We start from the raw sequence: 22,508 nt of genomic DNA on the forward strand, positions 1-22,508 counted from the left end.
CTCCCTCTAATATATGTTCAATCAATCAATCAATCAATCAATCAATCAATAGCCTAAATATATTATGGTAAAACAGTAAAAACTGTTGTATTACTAAAATGAAAACCTAAATAGAATAATGGGAATTTCAATAAATGTCTGGACACATTATGATAATAAAAACATGAGGGATAAAATCAAATGTAATTTAAAAAAATCTAAATATAATTTATTTTTTCTATTAATTTTGGGTGCTGTGGGAATTTTTGTTGTTTGTTTGTTTTTTATGGGATTCGTTCACCTGTATGTAGGAAAGTATATGTCAATGGTTGATAAAATAATGATGCATTAAATAATGGTAATAAAACAAAGGCTCTTACTGTGAACACATCATCATCCCCAAGTTCAGCCTCATTCTGGAGTGTTGAAGAGGAAGTCGTGGAACCTAAAATAAAATACACAAACAGGAGACATGAGCTGACAGACCTTTACATATCCTGTCAGTTAATGGTGGTATTTGAGGTTGGAGAAAGAAACTGAAAAAGAGACAGTGACAGTGAAAGATTGATTGATGGATGAAACACAACTCTATCCAGATGTCCTAGAGTGCATCACTGGCAACACATTACCAACATACGTCCTCTCTACCCTTCACATAGGTGCTTATACTTCATTTACAGTCCTGCAGCACACTTAAGACTACAAAATACGTATTTGCATTTGCTATTCTGAAAAACACAGTGCTTCTGAAATAGTAAACGTAGTTTGGTGGTATGCTGTTGTAAACATGCCTGTTTGCTTTAAATATTTTTATTTTGTTGTTTTTCTAGCTAATACAACAGCGTTCTTAGACTTTATACTGACACCTACTGGTGTGGATGCAGCATCACGTACACACCTTTTCGGTTACTGACGCAATTGACCTATCGGTAAGCCCCTCCCCTCGAACGCAGACTAGCCAATTGCAGTCAAGTATCAGTTGCACGGGGAGCGGAACTCGGACATCTTTAGGTTTCAGCGCCATAGAGAAACATTGGCAGATCCGAAGCTCGCATTAGTTTTATGGGGTTTATGCTTCAAAAATGGAAAAACGATGTGCCTGGGGTACTTGTAACACTGATTCCAGGTATGCTGAGAGGATGGGCGATATAACTTATTTTATTACATTTCCTGAATCCAAACAAAACAGAGCAAAATGTCCCTAAGTATTCAACCCCAATACAAATGAAGACAAAAACGTTCATTTTCTGGTTGTCATACACTCATTAAGTTACAATTTTCATCTGCTCAAGCAGAACGTTAATGTTATCTTATGCTTTAGCGAGGTATCTCTGGCTAAAACTAGCTAACGTTAAAGTTAGTGAGTCCATGCTAATGTACAACCTAAATAGCGGACTGTTCTCGCGTCTTGTACAGTGTAGGTCAAAAACACATAAACGAAGGTCTACATTTCAGTGCCTCTCCATATTAACTGGTTAACTGTACATTAATTTAATCGTACTCTGTGATAAATGAACAGTGTTGATCCGCGATCGTGATGACCGACCGTAATATGAGACTTCTTCCGCTTGCATTGTGATCTGTAAACCCTCGCTTCGAGTTACCCACCGTATTTATTTTTAAATATTTTATAAATCCCAACATGGAATATTTAATTCCCATTTGGTGGCCTTCTGCATCCAAAATTGTGCAAAAACATTGTGGGACAAGGTTTTCACACTGTAGCTTTCATTGTAAGACAACTCCGTTTGTTTGTCCAAGGGAGCAACAGTAACTAAGGGGGGCGGGGCTTACCGATAGGTCAATTGTGGACATACAAATCATACTTATTATGCTTAATTTATTCCACAAACAAAAGTGTCTAATAACTAGAGCTGGGAACCGAATTTTATTGATTCCACTTCTTAGCGATTCCCAGTTTAGATTCCAATAAGGCATTAAAAAAAATGAAATCAAACATTTAGATATCAAACATATGTATGCTGTCTTTCTGCAAAACATTCTGTTGCAGCTGAATACCATGAACAAAATTCAACAGCCTACAGCACAAAAACCAGCAGCCTAAAGAACACCTACACAATAAATTTTGCCTATGGTTTTAACAAAAACATAACACAAAATAAATACAACTAAACAAAGTTCAGGAACAGAAAGTGAAATCAAACGTAATCAAATGTAAAATAACACTACATAGTTTTCTTGTTACAAATAAAATATAGATTAACCCTTGTTACGTTTTCTAGTCAAGATCAGTGAGATATTTCTTTTTCTTTTGTTCTTTGATTAACATTAATGACAGACAGTAGCGGTATTATTAGGCTGCTGTCACTTTAAGACCTAATGCACAGAGCCAATATACTGTTACATGTGTGTTTTTTCTAAACTGTCTATGTCAACTTAAAACAAAACAAGGATATTTCGAATGGTTTAAAATCATATTAAAGTGCACACACAAATTGATAAGCGGATTCAAAATGTGTGTGTCTTATCAAATCCTCGGTTCTTGGAATTTTGGAACCAGTTCTAAAGTAGAACCAGTTCTAGATACCCAACCCTAAAAATAATAAGGGGCGAAATTAAGTAAGTAGTTAGTCAGCAGGTCATGTGATCTCAAGATAGCTGCCACCATGAAGGGGAGACCCCACTTATATGACTGGAGTCTTCAACTTATTTGACTGTGTAGAATTTTAAAGAAACTTTTTTGTGGAGTGAAAAGATACGTATATATAAAAATATCTATTGCACTTTTAAGCCAGGATTCATGTGTTTTTTTGCTTTAAATGTTCTCACCCTCCGTTATGTCCTCCAAGGCTTTGCGCACACCTCTGTCAAAGGCACGGGCATCGGCGGGGCTCTGGAACGTCAGGCCGCATTTTTTGTTGTCGACCTTCCAGTGGTGGAAAGTGGGCGTGGCCTTGGTGTAGATCAGATCTTTCCTCACGAAACATTCCAAAATCACCTGCCAGCCAAAACAAGTGAGACATATCAGAGACGCACAGCCTGCCTCTGCTCTGCTCTGCTAGAGGTCACTGCCTGAGAAAAGTCTTGCAAATCACGTAACAAATGGATTTGTAACCAGATTTGTCTTGGAAAAGAACCCAGCATGCAAAACTCTCCGGGTTGTAAATCAGCTTGAATTCCTAAAAGCCCCTGGGGAGGAAGATTGTGAATATTCGTGCCACACCTGCTTGTCTTTGAGGCGCTCGCCGTGGATGAGGAAGTCGCTGCGGCCGGTCAGCTCAGCAGGCATCACCTTACAGACGCCCACCCTGCTGAGGCCCCCACCTTCCTGTGCCAGCCATCCCCCACTCGAGTCATCTCGGGTCATGACCACTGCTTTGACGCGCACAATGTAACTATCACTGAGAGAGAGAGAGCGAGAGAGAGAGAGAAAGTTTAATTTTTGAAAGACACATGAGTGGGACATAATCCAAACTAGGGCTGGGCCATATTTCTAACATTTGCTATGTATCTGCAAAAATTTTGCTGGTGATAAAACAATACACTGTAAAAATCATGAACATTTTAATGCTATTTATTACCATAATGTTTCTTAAAGACTAGTTTTAAGATGTTTTTCTCTTTTAAAGGGGTAGCTCACCCAAAAATGAAAATTCTGTGATCATTTATGCACCCTCAGGTTGTTGCAAACATGAATTTCTTTCAGCTGTTGAGCACAAAATAAGACATTCTGAAGAATGTTGGTAAGCATTGGCGGTAGCCATTGACTTTCATAGTATGGAAAAAAATACTATGGAAGTCAATGGCTACCAGCAACTGTTTGCTAACCAACATTCTTCAGAATATCTTCTTTTGTGTTCAACAAAAGAAAGAAACTCATACAGGTTTGGAATAAGTGGGAGGTGAGTAAATAACAACATAATTTTCATTTTTGGATGAACTGCCCTTTTAATATTGTCTCTGATTTAAATTTCAGTAGCAGATAAATAACAAAGTAGTACACAATTTGTAAAATACTGTCTTTATGAACTGTTATGTTGGAATAAATATTCTTACTTATTCACAAATGAAAAACTGTCCTCAAAACATGCCTCGATTAATTTTAGCTCAGTGTTTTACTGTATTTTATCTCTCATTGTGAAATATTTTGGTAACACTTTACAATAAGGTTCATTAGTTAACTACATTAGTTAACATGAACTAATAATGAACTGCACTTATACAGCGTTTATTAATCTTTGTTAATGTTAATTTCAACATTTAATAATACATTATTAAAATCTTGTTAACATTAGTTAATGCACTGTGAGCTAACATGAACTAACAATGAACATCTGTATTTTTATTAACTAACGTTAGCGAAGATTAGTAAATACAGTAACAAATGTATTGCTCATGGTTAGTTCATGTTAGTTAATACATTAACTAATGTTTAACTAATGAACCTTATTGTAAAGTGTTACCAATATTTTTTATAATTTAAAATAACCGTTTTCTCTTTTAAAATAATTTAAAAATGAAATTTATTCCTGTGAAGTCAAAGCTGAATTAACAGCATCATTACTCCGGTCTTCAGTGTCACATGATGCTTCAGAAATCATTCGAATATGCTGACTTGATGCTCAAGAAACATTTATTATTATTATCAATGTTGAAAATATTTGTGACGCTTGATCATTTTGTGGAGTTACTTATTTCTCTGGTTTCTTTGATAAATTGAAAGTTCAAAAGAACAGCATTTGTATAAAACAGAAATCTTTTGCAACATTATGAATTGTTTTACTTTTGATCAATTTAATGCTTTCTTGCTGAAAAAAAAAACAGTATTAATGTCTTTCAAAAGTAAGCAAAAAAACTTTCTGACCCTAAACGTTTGAATGGTAGTGTAACTTCAATAAATAAACTTTTTTTTTTTTTTCATTTAATTACTGAAATACATTTTATTTCAATAAATAAAATATCATATTTTAGCCACACTGGCCAGCTGTACTCTAAATCCAGCTGTGTATTTTCCATTCATCTGCAGCTTTACACAGTGATGTCAGACATAGCAATGGGGAAATCAAGCATCAACACCTCGGGCCAAACAACACGTCCTGTCAGTAAGAACCTCACAATATTCACAGTGTTACACATGGCCAGAGGACAAGAAAGCAAAATTAAAATCTATTTAAAAAAAGTCATCCCTAGAGGCATCTGCACTCAGACTAGTCCAGAGCTCGAGCCAGGTTTACTTTCAAACTAACTCAACCGTTCTTCCTCTGTAATGCGGTGAAAGCCAGCAGTCAGCCTTATATGGTAACCTGAGCTGCCGTGTTCAATAATTAACCAGAGAAGGAGAGCGGACGGGCGAGGAGGTGAGGGCACGTCTCAAGACCAGAGAGCAACGAAATCAATAGCCTGAGCCAGAGGAAGGAAAGGGCCTCGTGTACGTGTGAACTCTCACACTCTACATTAAGCCCTCAAACTTCTGACTCACAAATAACCAGTAGGAAAGAAAAGTCACTTTTTAAGATCTCAAATGTTTCCCACGGGACAGCAGTGAGATGTAGAGCAAATGAAAACTTCTTAGCTCTCAGACACGTCTTCTCTAGGATTTCAGAAGAGATCTCAACAATGTCTCAAACTGTGCTCAGACAGATTCGACTGGGAGAAACCACAACACTCAATATAGTAAAGGCCTATCAGTTAAAAGAGCCAAACAGTAAATGCAGCATTACGCATGCACATTATTTGGAAGCAAAATTATTTTAAAAAAAATTTATCAGATAATGATTTGCCATGTTTTTGAAAAATAGACATTCAAATAGACTACGGGTTAGACAAAAAAACTGTGTGGCCATGATGGCCGCCAAGTGAACTGACTCGCCTTGAAGGAAATATGGCTCAGATTTGCCAAGTCTGCAAAAAAAAGTCCAAGTTTTCAGTATCAAATCAAACATTTCTTATTCAGTTCTTCACTGACCAAATGATCTGTGAAATGTTTCCACATCCATTTTATTATAACTCTACATTCACAAAAAAGAGGTTTATTCAATTATATTATTAGTATACATATTTTAAACTAAAAATAAGACTGTATACTACTTTTCTTTTTTTATTTCTTTATCATAGCTATGCTTAACAATATTATACTTGGTTTTAGTTATGCTGACATGTATACAGAAAAGAAAAATATTTGGCCTACACTTGTACTTAATCTTAATTGAGACATTCTTATTTACCCTCAAGTTGTGCCAAACCTGTATGAGTTTCTTTCTTCTGAATCTGAAAGAATATATGTGACCCTGGAGCACAAAACCAGTCTTAAGTCGCTGGGGTATATTTGTAGCAATAGCCAAAAATACATTGTATGGGTCAAAATTTTTCTTTTATGCCAAAAATCATTAGGATATTAAGTAAAGATCATGTTCCATGAAGATATTTTGTAAATTTCTTACCGTAAATATCTCAAAACTTAATTTTTGATTAGTAATATGCATTGCTAAGAACTTCATTTGGACAACTTTAAAGGTGATTTTCTCAATATTTAGATTTTTTTGTACCCTCAGATTCCAGATTTTCAAATAGTTGTATCTCAGCCAAATATTGTCCTAACAAACCATACATCAATGGAAAGCTTATTTATTCAGCTTTCAGATGATGTATAAATCTCAATTTCAAAAAAATTGACACTTAAGACTGGTTTTGTGGTCCAGGGTCACATATATTGAATAATCTTGGTAACCAAACAGTTGTTGGTACCCATTGACTAGTTTAGAAAAAATACAATGGAAGTCAATGGCTACCGTCAACAATTTGGTTACCAAAATTTTTCAATATATGTGTTCAACTGAAGAAATTTATAAAAAATAAGTAAGTTTAGAGTAAATAGTACATGGGTGGAATTGAATTGGATCTTTTTTTGCACACAGCTCTATTAACCTACACAGAAACAGATAAAACATTTGACTGATTTTACTGACAATTCTACCACAGTCTAAGTAAACAATAAGTATGATTGTTCAGTTCAACCAAAGAAATCTTACAACTTTTGAACAAGTAGCTTACTGAAAGTATAATATACAGATCACTTGTATTAGATCATAGTTAGAAAACTTAGATGTAAAGTAGTTGTGTACTCAAAGTCTATCATTGTTACACTTAAATTACACTTAAAAGTATACTTTTATAAACCAAAATGTGGGCCAGTTTAGTCACAATAAGTATTGGAATACTTAAAATTATACTATACTAGAACACTGATTTTAATATACTTACATAAAGTAAACTTAAAAAAACTTAAAATACTCTAACTGTAAGACAACCAATTAAATCATTTGTTTCTATTTTTATGACTTTTATGACTGAGTCTAAGAAAAAGCGAATGTTTAAATGAAACATCCTGAAACTAGAGCAACCTTTAAGCAATAAAACGCTCCTCTGGGATGCTTTGGAAAGTGCCTAGACCAATCCAAGCAGATTCTGTCTAATGAAAGGGAATACGACATGATCTACAAAACACAGAGCCATGGCATAGACTGCAGCAGCCATATGAGCGGGTATTACCATCATCCATTTGTAATTATTATACACAGTGACTGGCCCAGGGCATACGTAGATGTGGCTCCTCTAGTGGAAAGAAATAGAGAAATGCTGTCTGTGGGATTAGAATTAATGGGGGAGGAAGTCCTGTGGGAGCAGCACCGTCTAATGTACTTACACTAAGAGAGCCAGGCCAGGGGATTGTCTCTATGCCAGAGTCATTCAATATCAGCGGCTAATTAAAATCAAATCAAATGTAACTCCTAATAAAACTAGGTGTTTTTCATAATTGAACAAGCAGAGGGCTGGTGATTCCTCTCTAAGCTGCAGCTGTCGGTGCGGTCCTTCGTGTCCCGTCGGGTGTCTGGGGTGCTGGGGACCAAAAGGTGTCAAACTATACCTGAACAGACACATGGAGATTCTGTCCGATCAAAGCACACAGGGTGCGGATATGATATAGATTTGTAATCTTTCAAGAACTTGTCAAGGTCATATTTCACCTCAAAACCATAATAAAAATGTATGTATAATATAACAGCATTATTATTTTAAATAAGATTTTTAAATGAAACTTCTACTCTTATATTTTCAGTTTTCATTAAATTTTATATTTTCATTTTCATCTAAATTTTAGTTTAGATTTTTCATCTAATCCATATTTTATTTTATTTTAGATTTAGTTACACTGATATATCATATATATCAAATTAATATTTTTATTTTTATGACAATTAAACACATTTTTCCTTATTGTTGTAAAGCAAATAAATTAATTGGTAAGTATTTCTATATAATGTAATTCTTATTTAAATGTATGTATATATATATATATATAATTATAATATATATTAGTTATTTTATTGGGGGCTTAATTGACAATAATAATAATGGTCCTAAAAAAAATTACATTTTTATTTTAGGCAACATATAATTTATATTATATAAATAATTAGACCTAGAAATGTATAGCAAAAAAAAAATAAAATAAAAAACACCATAAAGATACTAAATTCTATCTTTTGCATAATATTTAATGATATTATGCAATAAATAATTAAAACCAACAAATAATTAAAACCAGAAAAAAAAAAAAAACAATAATCCAATAAAGAATTAAAACCAGAAAACAAATGACTATTAATCATTTACAGGGCTGGCGGTTTTAGAGCATGTCTGTTATGCCAAAATGTCCAATATCAGTCAGTTACTCTACTGGTGCATATATATTGATTAAAAGCATTGCTAATATTACCGATAAGCTCTCTCACGACAGATCTAAAAGAGGACGCATGATAAAACCTGGATGTTAAACGCAGAAAGGCGAGTGAAAATGTCACTGAAGTATGTGTGAGTGTTTATGTCTGTGTGTGTGAGAGAGTGAGTCATTCTATCCATCTGTGATGTGGAAATTTACAAAAAAAAAAAAAAAAACAGCCCTTTTTTCCTCATTTTCCCTCGTACAGTTTAAAAGATCACACCCCTTTACACTCCGGAGGGCACGACAGGGTGAATGGGTGAGATATATATTAGAAACGTAAGCGCAAATATGACTGATCATCAGTCTGAACATTTCATGCAAAAAGATACTGAAATTCTCTCTTTCATTTCTAACACACTCTTATTATAGTCAGTGAATGTAATAAGGATACGTGTGATTAAAATTAGAGACGGCTGTTTCCTTCCTGTGTGATGTCATCGTTGCTTCCTGTTGTTTATCTCCTTTGTCCTTCCAAGGACACTAGACATTTAAAACAGGAGACTTGCTTTTTTTTACTCACATCTTTGGCATTTTAAATCATAAACATATTTTAGAATTATTTGCATTACATATTCTTTCTGATATTTGATGCAGACAGAGACATCAAAATCATGCTTCAATATACTGAAAAAATCTGAGAACAACAAAATATTCCTGTGCTGTTTGAGCAATGGATTTCCATGGCCTTTCCAGTCATTCATGATTTATTAAAATCTTTCTACAGAGGAAGATTTCCAAATTTTTAGAACAAAACTTTCAGTCTGTTCCTCACACAAAGTTTCTGTTTGGCTTCAGAAGTGTTTTAGGTCTTTCTTGGAGATTGACAGACATGTCACTCTGAATGTCATCCAATAGAAAATATTAGCATTAAGATTCAAAATGACTTCTTTTGTTTTCCACAGAAAAATAACAGCATAAATTGTTTGGACAACTTCGATTCATTGGGAGAACATGCTTCTGTCTACATTACGATTCACTGCAGTTTCCAGTTAAAATAAACACTAGTGGCAGTAAAACACCATCAACTTTTAATCCTTTTCACATATATTATTAATACAAGGGCAGATTATTGATTAATAAAGACATATTTTTGCTCAGTTCCACAATAATGTTGTGACCTCAGGTTGTATGATTTATACACTAATACATTTTGACATTTGCATCACATAAGCAGGTCTATACGCATGAAGTAAACTTGCTCTGTAGCTCACCTGGTACAGCACTGCAACAGTCCCATGAAATAAGAGCTCAAAGACTCGTAGAAGCAAGCTAAAATGGCATAGTTGTGTTTTTATCTCACATTTGCTTTTGTTAACACTATCGATTAGATTTGGAGTAGCTGGTACATTATTTTCAAATGCAATTAACCTTTTAGCGCCACTCGCTGGACATTTCTTTTCTGAACTGCCACAACAATGTAATAAAATGCTGACAGATTCATGCTCATCTGTTTCATATAAAACTGAATACGCTTTTAGCACAACTCACTTTGAAAGCGTTGCAGAACATGCAAGAAGCATCATAACATCATTTTGCAGAAATGCGGCCACAGGCACGTTTTTCCACAGAGCCTGGGTTGGGTTTGGAACAATATGAGGGTGAGTAAATGATAACAGAATTTTATTTTCATTTTGGATGAATTATGTAATCAGACTGGTTTTTGTCTACACAAGTACTTCCAAAGAGCAAATAGACAAATAAACAAACTAAACTACAAAAAAACAGTCACTATTAAAAACTCCCTGACATTTCCATGGTCGAGGAAACCCAAAATATAACTCACATGATTCAAACACATCCGCAAATTTCACTCCATTCATGTTACGCAGTTGCTTTTACCAGTGATATGATCGTTAGCTGGTCATCTTTTCCAAGTAAATAACTGAGAATATTTAGCATGTCTCTTTAGCATGCTGGGACATCTACCATCTGGCTTTCTCAGGGGAAAAAATAGGGTCATAGAATTACAGGCATTTAATAGACACAATGTGAAGCGTGTGCGTACACACATATATAAACACACACACACAACAGAATGTACGAAGGCGGCGAAAGCCACGACTCCCTCTGCTCGCTGCCATCCCAGGCTGGAAGGTGTCTCAGTGCGGCCTCTCTCCCATCTGTGCGACAGTGGGAGTCAGGCCAGCGTCACACCCCGCCGTAAGCGGCCAAGAACCCACACAGGTGACACTCCATCAACCTGAGCACAACCATCTTCCTTGTTGCATCTCCATTCAACTGTGTCACAAGTGTTCATTCAATTGTTATGGTCTTTTATAAGGAATCATAATGGAAATAAAAAAGAAAAGAAACAACCCCATCTACTTTTATTGTGCTCTCAACCATGACAACAAGTGTCAGACTTGTATTTACTAATAACAATAAAGACTCTTCTTTGGGAGTGAAAATGTGTGGCAAAACTCTGATGGCTAAATAAAGGCAATGTTTCAATTCTGGTCCAACAGTTGCACTGATGCACATTATTTGCATTGCTAGACCCTATTTAGGGCAAATCTAACTCATCTGTTTGCAAATATTTTCAGTCAAAAATGTGTAAATAGTTAAAGAGTTTATTGTCAAAAAAAAAAAAGAGCTGATTGCCGTGCATTATTCTCCACATATAGAGCGATCTGAACCCTAAACATATTTTGTCAAAAAAGCCAGTATTGTCCACTTTCAAGGAATTGCGAGTTCACGTTTTACTGCAGAAGCCGACAAGCGCTCTTGTTGTTTGTGAACAGAAGCCGATAAATCCATTTTAGCGAATCAGAGCGCTGTATTCAGGTCAGGTGACAAGGCTACTTTCACTTTGAAAAGACGCGTGAGCTGAGAGGAGTTTCGTCAAAGCTGACTAAAAGTGATCGAGGATGGATAACTTCGATGAACTTGATGAACCTGTGATATCTTCTTCAGGGTGTAAAAGGAAAATAAAAGCTGAAACGTTTTCACGGAGCCTTGCAAAAGCAGCACGTTACTATAGTGAGGGAAAAGCTCTGTGTATTGCGTGTAATCACATCTATACAATCTATGATCACAACATAAACAATGTTTGTCAGGCATCTACATTGTCATTCGAGAAGATTACAACGAGTGTATTTTTAAACTCTAAAACATGAAATGTGGAGTTATCTGCTTTTGGCAAAAAAAAAGAAAAAAAGACTGTTGGAGTTATCTGCTTTAAGTGCTTTTGCTATAAAACAAACTTTTAATATGCAAAAAAAAAAAAATAATTTTCAGTGAACTTTAATTTTGTAAATTACAACCCAACTGCAGTTTGATTGATATTACTTGGACTGAGCGATAAAAAAAAAAAAAAAACATGATTTTTGAAAATAAATAAAAATGGAGTTATCGGTTTTTGCTAATTAACTCTTCAGTTAGTTCACTCAAAAATTGAAACTGTCATAATTTACTTGCCCTCATGTTGTTTCAATTAAGACTTTCATTCATCTTTGATGCAGATATGTTTAATGAAACCTGAGAGATTTCTGTCTCTCCACTGAAAGCCCATGCAACCAAAACTTGTATTGATCAATGTTTACATTTGAATAAAACCCTACATTGAATGTGTTTATCATATAAAGAGATCATGTCCCTTCAGAAGACTAGATTAACTGCTTGATTCATATGGATAATGTTTTTTATGAACTTTATGAAGCATCAAAGTTTTGATTGCATAGACTTTCAATGGAGGGACAGAAATCTCATTTCATTAAAAAGATCTTCATTTGTGTTTCAAAAATGTTTGGAATGACATGAGGCTGAGTAAATGATGACAGAAAGTTTAAGTGAACTAACTTTGAATTTCAGTCTGTTTCTCAAATGAAACTATTACATGACTTCTTAAAACTTGGATTATAGCACTTTTATGATACTTTCGTGGTTCTTGACAGCCACTGGTCACTGTGTGCTTTCATTGTATGGAAATGAGTGTTCAGCGTTCCTAAAGAAAGACATTTATACATCATTTGCTCACCCAACAACATGAGGGAGAGAATTTAAATTTTGGAGTGAACCAACAATTTAAATGAACGTTTAATATAACAAATTGTCTCACAAGGAGATTTTAGAAGATTCCCTGTGGTTTCCAAACAATGACACATTCTCCATTGCTTCAATAAACAGTTAGACTTTCCCCAAACTCACTTGTATTACGGTTAGTCCAGTCAGGCACTTCAAACTAAGTTTGAGCAGGTGCCACAAAAATTACACACTTCACCTTAAAATGGAAGTGAGAAAAGTACAAACCATAAATGACCTTGACACAAAACAACATAATGTATGTATATATTCCCAAATTAACCATATTAAAAGGTCATAGAGAACCACTGGGACTCTTTAGATGCCTTCTGAGAGCCAGAAGAAAACCCACTCAGGGTTTCCTCAAAGATAAAGGCCTACAAGTTCCAGTTTACAGAAGTAACAATGACAAAACTTTCAGCAGAATCACTGAATGGGTATTTTGGTGTACGTGCAGTTTGGCAGGCCACGGAGGAACTGGGGTGAAGTCAGGAGAGAGTGACGGATAGATGGATGTCTCACCATAGTTTAGTCTATTTGATTATCATCAGGGGGCACCGGCATCACAATAGGGCACAATGGTTTCCGCACAATGTGGAATTGTCCACGTTCTCAAGGCTTTAAATGATATGTCGCCACCTCTTCCCAGAGTCTCAATGAGATCAACAATGGACCACTCAGAGAATTATGACAGCATGGCTCCAAATTAATTCAATCTGCAATCTTCTCCTGTGCGGCCAAATATAGGGTCATATCTCCATGAGATGCTGGAAACATTACTCCCAAATAATTTCAATCAAAACAGCAAATATTAGGCTAATTATTATTCTTATTATTTATTCAAAACACACAATTGAACTTGATGGAGGGTACTATAAGCCTGTACCACTGAGAATGTTAAGATCGCCGTTTCCTTCCCTTCTTATAACAATTTACCTACGAAGTAGTTAAAACAGGTCAAATAAATTAAAGAAATCATTATGCTCCAATGACACAAATTGTGTGTTTGATTCTGGCTATCACAAAGGCCTGCTGGAATTTAACCATTTATATACAGCACATTTAAAGACAGAACACCATAAACACCGTTGCCAATGAGTGCACATCTATATTAATGTGCTAATATATTAATTCTAAACAGTGTATGGTGAATAACATGGTGGAAGAACAGCTTATTTCCATTATTATTATTATTATTTTTGATTTAATTAATAATATAGCCTATTAAATTATTTTTATTTATTATATTAAACACTATTAATAAATTCATAAAACTACTTATTGAATGTTGGTATCTCTTATCATATTGTTTCCATAAAAGCAATAAGTCACCCAATTAAAGGGATAGTCACCCAAAATTTGCTGTTAATTTACTCTCAGGCCATCAGAGATGTAGGAGACTTTTTCTTCAGTAGAACAGAACAGATTTTTAGCTAACATCATGGTCCTTGGTGATTCATAAAATGCATTTCACGTCATCATTATTGGATGCTATAATCATATAATTGCATATTCCTTACATTATTGCATGATTAACATATTGGGGAATCAGTTAATCGAAACAAACTGTCTGAAAGAATCAGTTTGTGGAAAATCATCTGACTGGGTTTCCTGTTTGTCTGAGGCTCTGGATTACAGGTAATAATGTTAAATAATGTTCATTTTTTTGCACAGACCGATCATTTCACTTCACAACATCAATATATCGCCAGGAGCCATGGGTATTAATTGTGTGTTCCTTGATATAATATTTTTTGACTCTCAAGTGCCAGTAGCTGCTGTCTTGCATTTTATGAATCACAAAGGACCACGTTTTCAGCTAAACATCATACTGTTCTACTCAAGAAAAAAAAAAGTCTCCTACATGTCGGATGACCTGAGGGTGAGCAAATTAACAACAAATTAGATTTTTCAGCATTTTTGTGTGAATCATCCCTTTAAGGACATGTGTTACCTTGATTTTACCAGCACTGTACTCCTTACCCACGCACTGGTGGTTAATGATTTGATATTGAACTGCCAAAATCTCCTATGCTAATCTTATTCATAAATCGAACATTTATGACTGAAGCTAGGTGTGTGAGACAAAAACTGATTCACAGGCACATCACAATTCTCTTTCAAATGATTCTGAATCAATTTACAAAAAAAAAAAATCAACCTGAAATTTTAAATGAATTGTTAATACTTCTGGGCATTGGAAAGCTTAGGATAAAATATTACAGGTACAAACAAGCGTCATGCAATGTACAATTCTGCAAAAATGCTACAACAGCATTATAAAGAAAACCAACAACAACTCAGTCCACATGACTCACAAGTTGATCATGCTTATGCACATCATAAACAATGACCAAATTTAAGGTGTCTCAGATGCGGCATATCATTTACATAGAGTGAAAGCGGCCTCTGATTTTATTAAAGATGCTTATTCTATTCCTATCAGCCAGTCAGCGCAGACATATTTCATACTAAATCTGTACGCAGATTTGCACCCGTTTCTGAAAAACTGAGATGCATTGAGCATCATTTTGGAATCAGACTACAACCGAAACCGAACCGTCGCCACATGGACCTCACTACCGCCACCTTTGCTGTTCAAAACAGCACCTTGTGTTTTTACGAACCTGCAAGGAAAGAAACAGCAGCACTGACAGACAAACGCAGAGCAAAAGGCCACTTGACAACAGAACAATCTGGAAAAACCTGCCTGGACCGGGCTTACCGGCTGCTCTCCGTCATCTTTGCGTATCTAGCGGCAGCGCTCACGGCATCGGCGGGGCGAGCGTCTCCCGGGCGTGCTCAGAAGGACGGAGACCGAGCATGTCTGCGTCCAGAAAGCAGGGAGAAAGCTCCAGCCTCCTCTTCACACACTGTATGATTCAGTCTCCTTGACAAACACTCGGAGTGCTGGAGTATGAGTCATCCGCAAGCAGCCATTTCTGCCTTGAGCCGGCGGCCTACAGCACAGCTTTCCCTCTCTCTCTCGCTCTCTCTCTTTCTCTCACGGTCTAACGTGCAGAGAATATAATCGCCTACACCTCCAGCTAAAGCTACGACCAACAACACCCACACATGCACAGGGTGTGGGCTCAACCGAACATGAACCAGTGCAGTTAGTTACTGTGCCCCTCTACATCAAACAACACACCTACACGCACGCCGAGAGCTGACTATACGCTGTGTAAACACCTACATCTTAACCATCAATCATCGGTGCTGGTCCTGAACGCTGTTGGAGGGGGTAGCATTGTTCAATCTAATGTAGGAGATGAACAAAAGAGAGCCGTCAATGGAGAAAGATGCTTTTTGAAGTCAGATGGTGCAGTTGTGGCATTTACTTACAGGGGTTAACAAGCTGAACCTTGACCCACTGGTTTCTCCATTAGAGGCCGTTCAAAAGCAGCCATGTTTTATGATTGAACATAAGCAATATATACATTGAGAAGTCACGTACAGTTGAATGAAGGCTATTTAGATGGATGGGATAGTTCACCTAAAATGACAATATTGTCATAATTTACTCACCAAAACATTCTTCAAAATATCTTCCCAGGTTAACTGTGATGCATTTTCCAAAGACAAATACAATGTGATACATTTAGAAAGTTCAAAATGTTCAAAAGAACATATTTTATTCGAAACACAACACTTTAGCACTTTTAATCAAATCTTGCTGACTCCAGACTTTTGAACAGCAGTGTATGGAGATGGAGGCCCTGCTCACCTGGATAAAATTAATATGACATATATTTGCTATTTTTGGAAAGATATATACAGCGAAAAGTGATTTTCTGCTCTTAAAATGAAGCAAAAAAAATATAATTTAATACAAAATAAAAAACAATATTTTCTGAAAACAAGCGATTTAATAAAAAGATGATAACAGATGCGTATGGAATCTCACATATGAAATGAAATGACATGGTTCCACTGAAAGAACGCTGCACTCCAACCAGTTTTGCCAGGTACTGTATATTGTCCTCTGGTGTTATTTTATCAACATTTAACATACTTTAGATGCTTGAACAGTTAAAATTGCAGATCATATTTTATATTTCTGATATATGTGGTCAGCATCATGGTGTGGAAAAACAATCCAATTATTTATTTTATTTAAAATAGGCCTATTAATGTTCAGATATATGATTTGACATCTTATCTTGTTGCTGCATTTCTTGCATTTACAGCACTTTTATTCCATTGGATGTTTTTTTCTTTTTTTTTATGATTATGTAACCAGAATTTGCTTTTCGCCAACATTACACCAGTATATGAAAGTTTTTAATTGTATCTATATGGATGGCTATTTTCTTTTAAAGCAGTCCTAATTCTGAATTGTTTCCAAATTTTTGATTGACAGCTTAATCGCTGGACCTTTTCTGCTGTCTGGACCACACTGCTTTTTGTAAAACCATTCGCAATGACTGTTGCATCATTACTTTATTTTATTGATGCTGATTTATTATTACAAATCTAATTATATGTATACAACCTAACCTTAAGCGAAACATGAAATCAAACTGGTTCATTGCTCTACATGTCAGTCAGACTGTCACTTCTTGTCCAAAATACGCTGCAATGTGGACTAGACTTTATGCCATAAGCTTGGCAATATAAGAATACTGTAAAACCGTCTTGAATAACCAGATAATATAAAGCGTAACAGACTTTGATGCATCCAGGAAAACCGTAAAGAACTGTCCATTGCATTATAGTTCTACTATGATACAATTTGGTGTAAATTGCATCATAGTTGTACAAGAGCAGAATGTGGACAGGAATACAGGCCGCCCTCGCTATCCAGTCCAGTGGTGCAGCGGACATTCAGTAGACATGTGAACACATGACATTTATCACATGAGTGTTGCAACACTCAGTGCAGTCAGTAGAGCTCTCACCCTCTCTCCCTCTCTCCCTCTCTCTCTAGGGCAAACACGTGAATTCTGGGGGATGGGACACAATCATGTAGACACTCTTATCAGCTAGTGAGCTGCGCTATGCTCTGCTTATGAATAAATGCCAGCTCAAACTTACAGGAAAATATGATAAAATAAGAAGAACCAAAAGTGTTTACCTGAAGTTTTGTTTGGTTATTCAAACAATTAGCCACTCCAGGTAGTGCATTAAAGTGATTTTACCAGGTGTGAGAAGTATATACAGTGGGTACAGAAAGTATTCAGACCCCCTTGGATTTTTCACTCTTTGTTATATTGCAGCCATTTGCTAAAATCATTTAAGTTCATTTTTTTTCCTCATTAATGTACACACAGCACCCCATATTGACAGAAAAACACAGAATTGTTGACATTTATGCAGATTTATTAAAAAAGAAAAACTGAAATATCACATGGTCCTAAGTATTCAGACCCTTTGCTGTGACACTCATATATTTAACTCAGGTGCTGTCCATTTCTTCTGATCGTCCTTGAGATGGTTCTACACCTTCATTTGAGTCCAGCTGTGTTTGATTATACTGATTGGACTTGATTAGGAAAGCCACACACCTGTCTATATAAGACCTTACAGCTCACAGTGCATGTCAGAGCAAATGAGAATCATGAGGTCAAAGGAACTGCCTGAAGAGCTCAGAGACAGAATTGTGGCAAGGCACAGATCTGGCCAAGGTTACAAAAAATTTCTGCTGCACTTAAGGTTCCTAAGAGCACAGTGGCCTCCATAATCCTTAAATGGAAGGCGTTTGGGACGACCAGAACCCTTCCTAGAGCTGGCCGTCCGGCCAAACTGAGCTATCGGGGAGAAGAGCCTTGGTGAGAGGTAAAGAAGAACCCAAAGATCACTGTGGCTGAGCTCCAGAGATGCAGTCGGGAGATGGGAGAAAGTTGTAGAAAGTCAACCATCACTGCAGCCCTCCACCAGTCGGGCTTTATGGCAGAGTGGCCCGACGGAAGCCTCTCCTCAGTGCAAGACACATGAAAGCCCGCATGGAGTTTGCTAAAAACACCTGAATAAGATTCTCTGGTCTGATGAGACCAAGATAGAACTTTTGGCCTTAATTCTAAGCGGTATGTGTGGAGAAAACCAGGCACTGCTCATCACCTGTCCAATACAGTCCCAACAGTGAAGCATGGTGGTGGCAGCATCATGCTGTGGGGTGTTTTTCAGCTGCAGGGACAGGACGACTGGTTGCAATCGAGGGAAAGATGAATGCGGCCAAGTACAGGGATATCCTGGACGAAAACCTTCTCCAGAGTGCTCAGGACCTCAGACTGGGCCAAGGTTTACCTTCCAACAAGACAATGACCCTAAGCACACAGCTAAAATAACGAAGAAGTGGCTTCACAACAACTCCGTGACTGTTCTTGAATGGCCCAGCCAGAGCCCTGACTTAAACCCAATTGAGCATCTCTGGAGAGACCTAAAATGGCTGTCCACCAACGCTTTACCATCCAACCTGACAGAACTGGAGAGGATCTGCAAGGAGGAATGGCAGAGGATCCCCAAATCCAGGTGTGAAAAACTTGTTGCATCTTTCCCAAAAAGACTCATGGCTGTATTAGATCAAAAGGGTGCTTCTACTAAATACTGAGCAAAGGGTCTGAATACTTAGGACCATGTGATATTTCAGTTGTTTTTTTGGTTTTTTTTAATAAATCTGCAAAAATGTCAACAATTCTGTGTTTTTCTGTCAATATGGGGTGCTGTGTGTACATTAATGAGGGGAAAAAATGAACAAATGATTTTAGCAAATGGCTGCAATATAACAAAGAGTGAAACATTTAAGGGGGTCTGAATACTTTCCGTACCCACTGTAAGTCCTACCTTATGTGGCTTATTGCATTTATAAAAGACACCAAAGTTCAACAAATGGTTTAAGAGAGCATGAATCAAAATTGACCTTATTTACTTGCTCAAAACCCGTTTCTGCTCTTATTTAGACATAGAAGTTTACACATCTCTGACAGCATTTGACACTAAAGAGAAAATATGAAGATGTGCCTGTTTTAACATTATTGACTCCCCACAGAATTGGTACTATGAATAACGTGAATGGGATTTGAAAACTGAGTGCAAGTGATTTTAATAACTTAAATTTAAGTCTGTTCCTCGCACAAAGAGCTCAGTGTCATTTTGTTTAAACACCGTATGCTTTCTTCATGCATGTTCTGAATACTCTAGTAAGACACAGGCAATCCAAGGCACACACATAAAAAGAAAAAAAAATTAAACATGCAAGAAATGAAAAGCAATTCTATAAATGTAGAGCAAAGTGTTTTCCGCCCCTTTTGGCAGGTGGGTTAAACAGTTGTACCAAACCTGATAAGGGCAGACTTACTTCCTTAGATAAGGTCTGTGTAACTCTGCCTGGCCCTACTTACAGCCATCTACAAAAGAGAGGGAAGAGGAAACAAGACTCTCTTTTTTAAAGCATGTCTATTTTGTACACCTCAGGCATTACAATGAAGGGATTTTTATCTTGAAAAGGCTATCAAATGAGGGAGTTTTGTGCAAATTCTGTGCATGTGTCACTGAAATTACATGCTTAAATTATTATTATTATTGCTAATGTAAATATCTAATAAGCTCAAGATGCTTATCTCACCCACAGATTCATGACTGCTCCATTGTCCTAAACTGTTTTGATGCATGTGTCAAAAGCAGAACTATTACCAATTTGACATGCCGTCTAAACATTTTTTAAAACCTCATGGCGCTAAATGCTGAATGCATTAAATTGATTAAAAGTGACAGTAAAGACTTTTATAATGTTACAAAAGATTTCAATTTCCAATAAATGCTGTCCTTTTGAACTTTCTATGCAGAAAAAATGCATCATGGTTTCCACAAACATACTAAGCAAGCAGCACAACTGTTTTCAACATTGGTAGTAGTAAGACAATCAGCATATTAGAATGATTTCTGTAGCAGAAGGATCATGTGACACAAACATTTAGACCATTAATGGCAGTGTCAAGTGGTGTAACCATCAAGAATGTGGCATAAACCAAGAAACAACAACAAAAAAAACATTTAATGTAGTGACATCCATAATCACTGCTTTTAAACATTTTAAATCAAAATGTTTAAGATAAAAAAATATCATTAATTTCTGCATCGAATGGTTATACCATCTGACAACCTGACAAAAAGTGATATTTATATAAGCTAATTAAAAGATTGCTATAGAGGTTATATGGTGGTTTTCAGTGTGAAATTTCTGAATAACATTTGCAATGTATTCTGAATAAATTAATAGATACTGACACAAAAACACACCTAAACATATGGTTACAAGCAGAATACAGTGCTATTCAGCCACAGATCTTAGTGTCATATCAACTACATCCTCAACCTGAGACGGGGGAAAACCAAGCCTGAAGGCCAGAAAGGACACAAAGAGCCCTAAATAATGGTGGCAAGTAATACCAAAGCTATTGTTCATGTCCAGGTGTCCCGTTGCATTTGATATTCAATTCGACTTGAATCACGATTTAGAGATAACAAACTCTCGGACTGGCGGTTGGACTAAGACTGGACTCTGACATTTGGCCGCTGCTATCTGCCGTCTTGGGAACGCGTTGGCAAAAGTCTCCTCGTTATCCGTCGGCTTATTTCTGAATGGCTGGTCACTGGGCTGTGGAAACGCACTGAATAAAAGGACTTGTGCAGTTGACTGGACTTCCAGTGGACACATGCGCATTTCCATATGAGAGCAGTGAAATTCACAAGACCTCATTTGGCTCTGCAATGCTTTTCGGGTGGAAGGGAGGGCTGATTGAATGAAAAAGAACAACAGGTTCAATAAAGCGCAGATAATGGCTTCCTGTCTGGGCCGTGACAGAAGAGCTATCTGTGTTCCCTTCTCAGCAGGACCACAGAGGGGTGAGAAGTTGACAACGCTTTCATTCTCCCGAGTACTGGGAGCTATGTTTGGACAGGCCGCTTTACAACGGCAGAGTGGCCTTCACAAATAAACCATCACATTTTACTACTTGGCTTGACCAAGAAAACATTTAAGGAAACAATCAAATAAAAAATTAACAGCCTGGAAGACTGGGCAGGAGCATTTGGCCCTTGTGTCTTTTCCACAGGATGTGAAACACATTCATAAGAAGCACTGGACGTCTGATAACGGGGAATAAGAAAAGCACTTCTTGAACTCTGAAATGGAAATCTGTCAGACTAAGCGGCAGCTGCAAAACTTACTTCACTACATTTCTGTGAAATTTTTGATGAGCTGATACACTTTACTTGTCCTGCACAATATTGTAAGAAAATGCGATAACTTGTGAAATAAAGTTTTAAGTGTGTAAAATCAATTTAAACGATATTTAAATATCTTTAAAAAACTTATATAATCAACATACATGCTTCAAATTCTTTTGGCGCTAAATCATTGACAGCAGCTGCGAGTGCCTTCGCCATTTCACTATGAAAGTGTCACGACGGTTTGTTGATCGTCTCGCATACGTCATCAGAGCACAAACACACACACACCTCAAGTAACAATCATATATTCTCTGCTAAATATATATTCTCAACTTAAAACTTTGACTTTTCGTACTTTCTGAAATACTAAAATCATTAAGTTAGCACTCTTAGTATTTGCAATATTAACCAAGTAACCGGAGTCGTCCACACACTGAAAAAAAAAAAAAGTAAATAGCCCAATCAAAAATTGTTCTTTGATTTTCTTTTCGCATGTGAAAAAAGTGAAAAGGTGCAAAGTGTGTTAAAAACAGACCAAAGAGCAAACGTTTCAGCTCATAGCTTTCTTCAGTGATTTTTTTTAATGCACATTTGC

At 36.5% G+C, this 22,508-nt stretch overlaps 1 protein-coding gene across 1 annotated transcript in view; it reads right to left on the reverse strand.

Annotated features, from left to right (window-relative positions):
* Positions 1–22,508, reverse strand: part of spred2b (sprouty related EVH1 domain containing 2b) — a 43,468-nt gene that overhangs the window by 17,058 nt on the left and 3,902 nt on the right. The window contains exons 2-4 of the mRNA XM_058795814.1: positions 3,164–3,341; positions 2,770–2,938; positions 360–424 (exon numbers count right to left, since the gene is read on the reverse strand). Of these exons, the coding sequence (XP_058651797.1) occupies positions 360–424; positions 2,770–2,938; positions 3,164–3,341 (412 nt within the window). The remainder of the gene's footprint in view (positions 1–359; positions 425–2,769; positions 2,939–3,163; positions 3,342–22,508) is intronic.

The sequence above is a fragment of the Onychostoma macrolepis genome, chromosome 13 (assembly GCF_012432095.1).
Source record: "Onychostoma macrolepis isolate SWU-2019 chromosome 13, ASM1243209v1, whole genome shotgun sequence".
In the NCBI taxonomy this organism is placed as follows: Eukaryota; Metazoa; Chordata; class Actinopteri; order Cypriniformes; family Cyprinidae; genus Onychostoma; species Onychostoma macrolepis.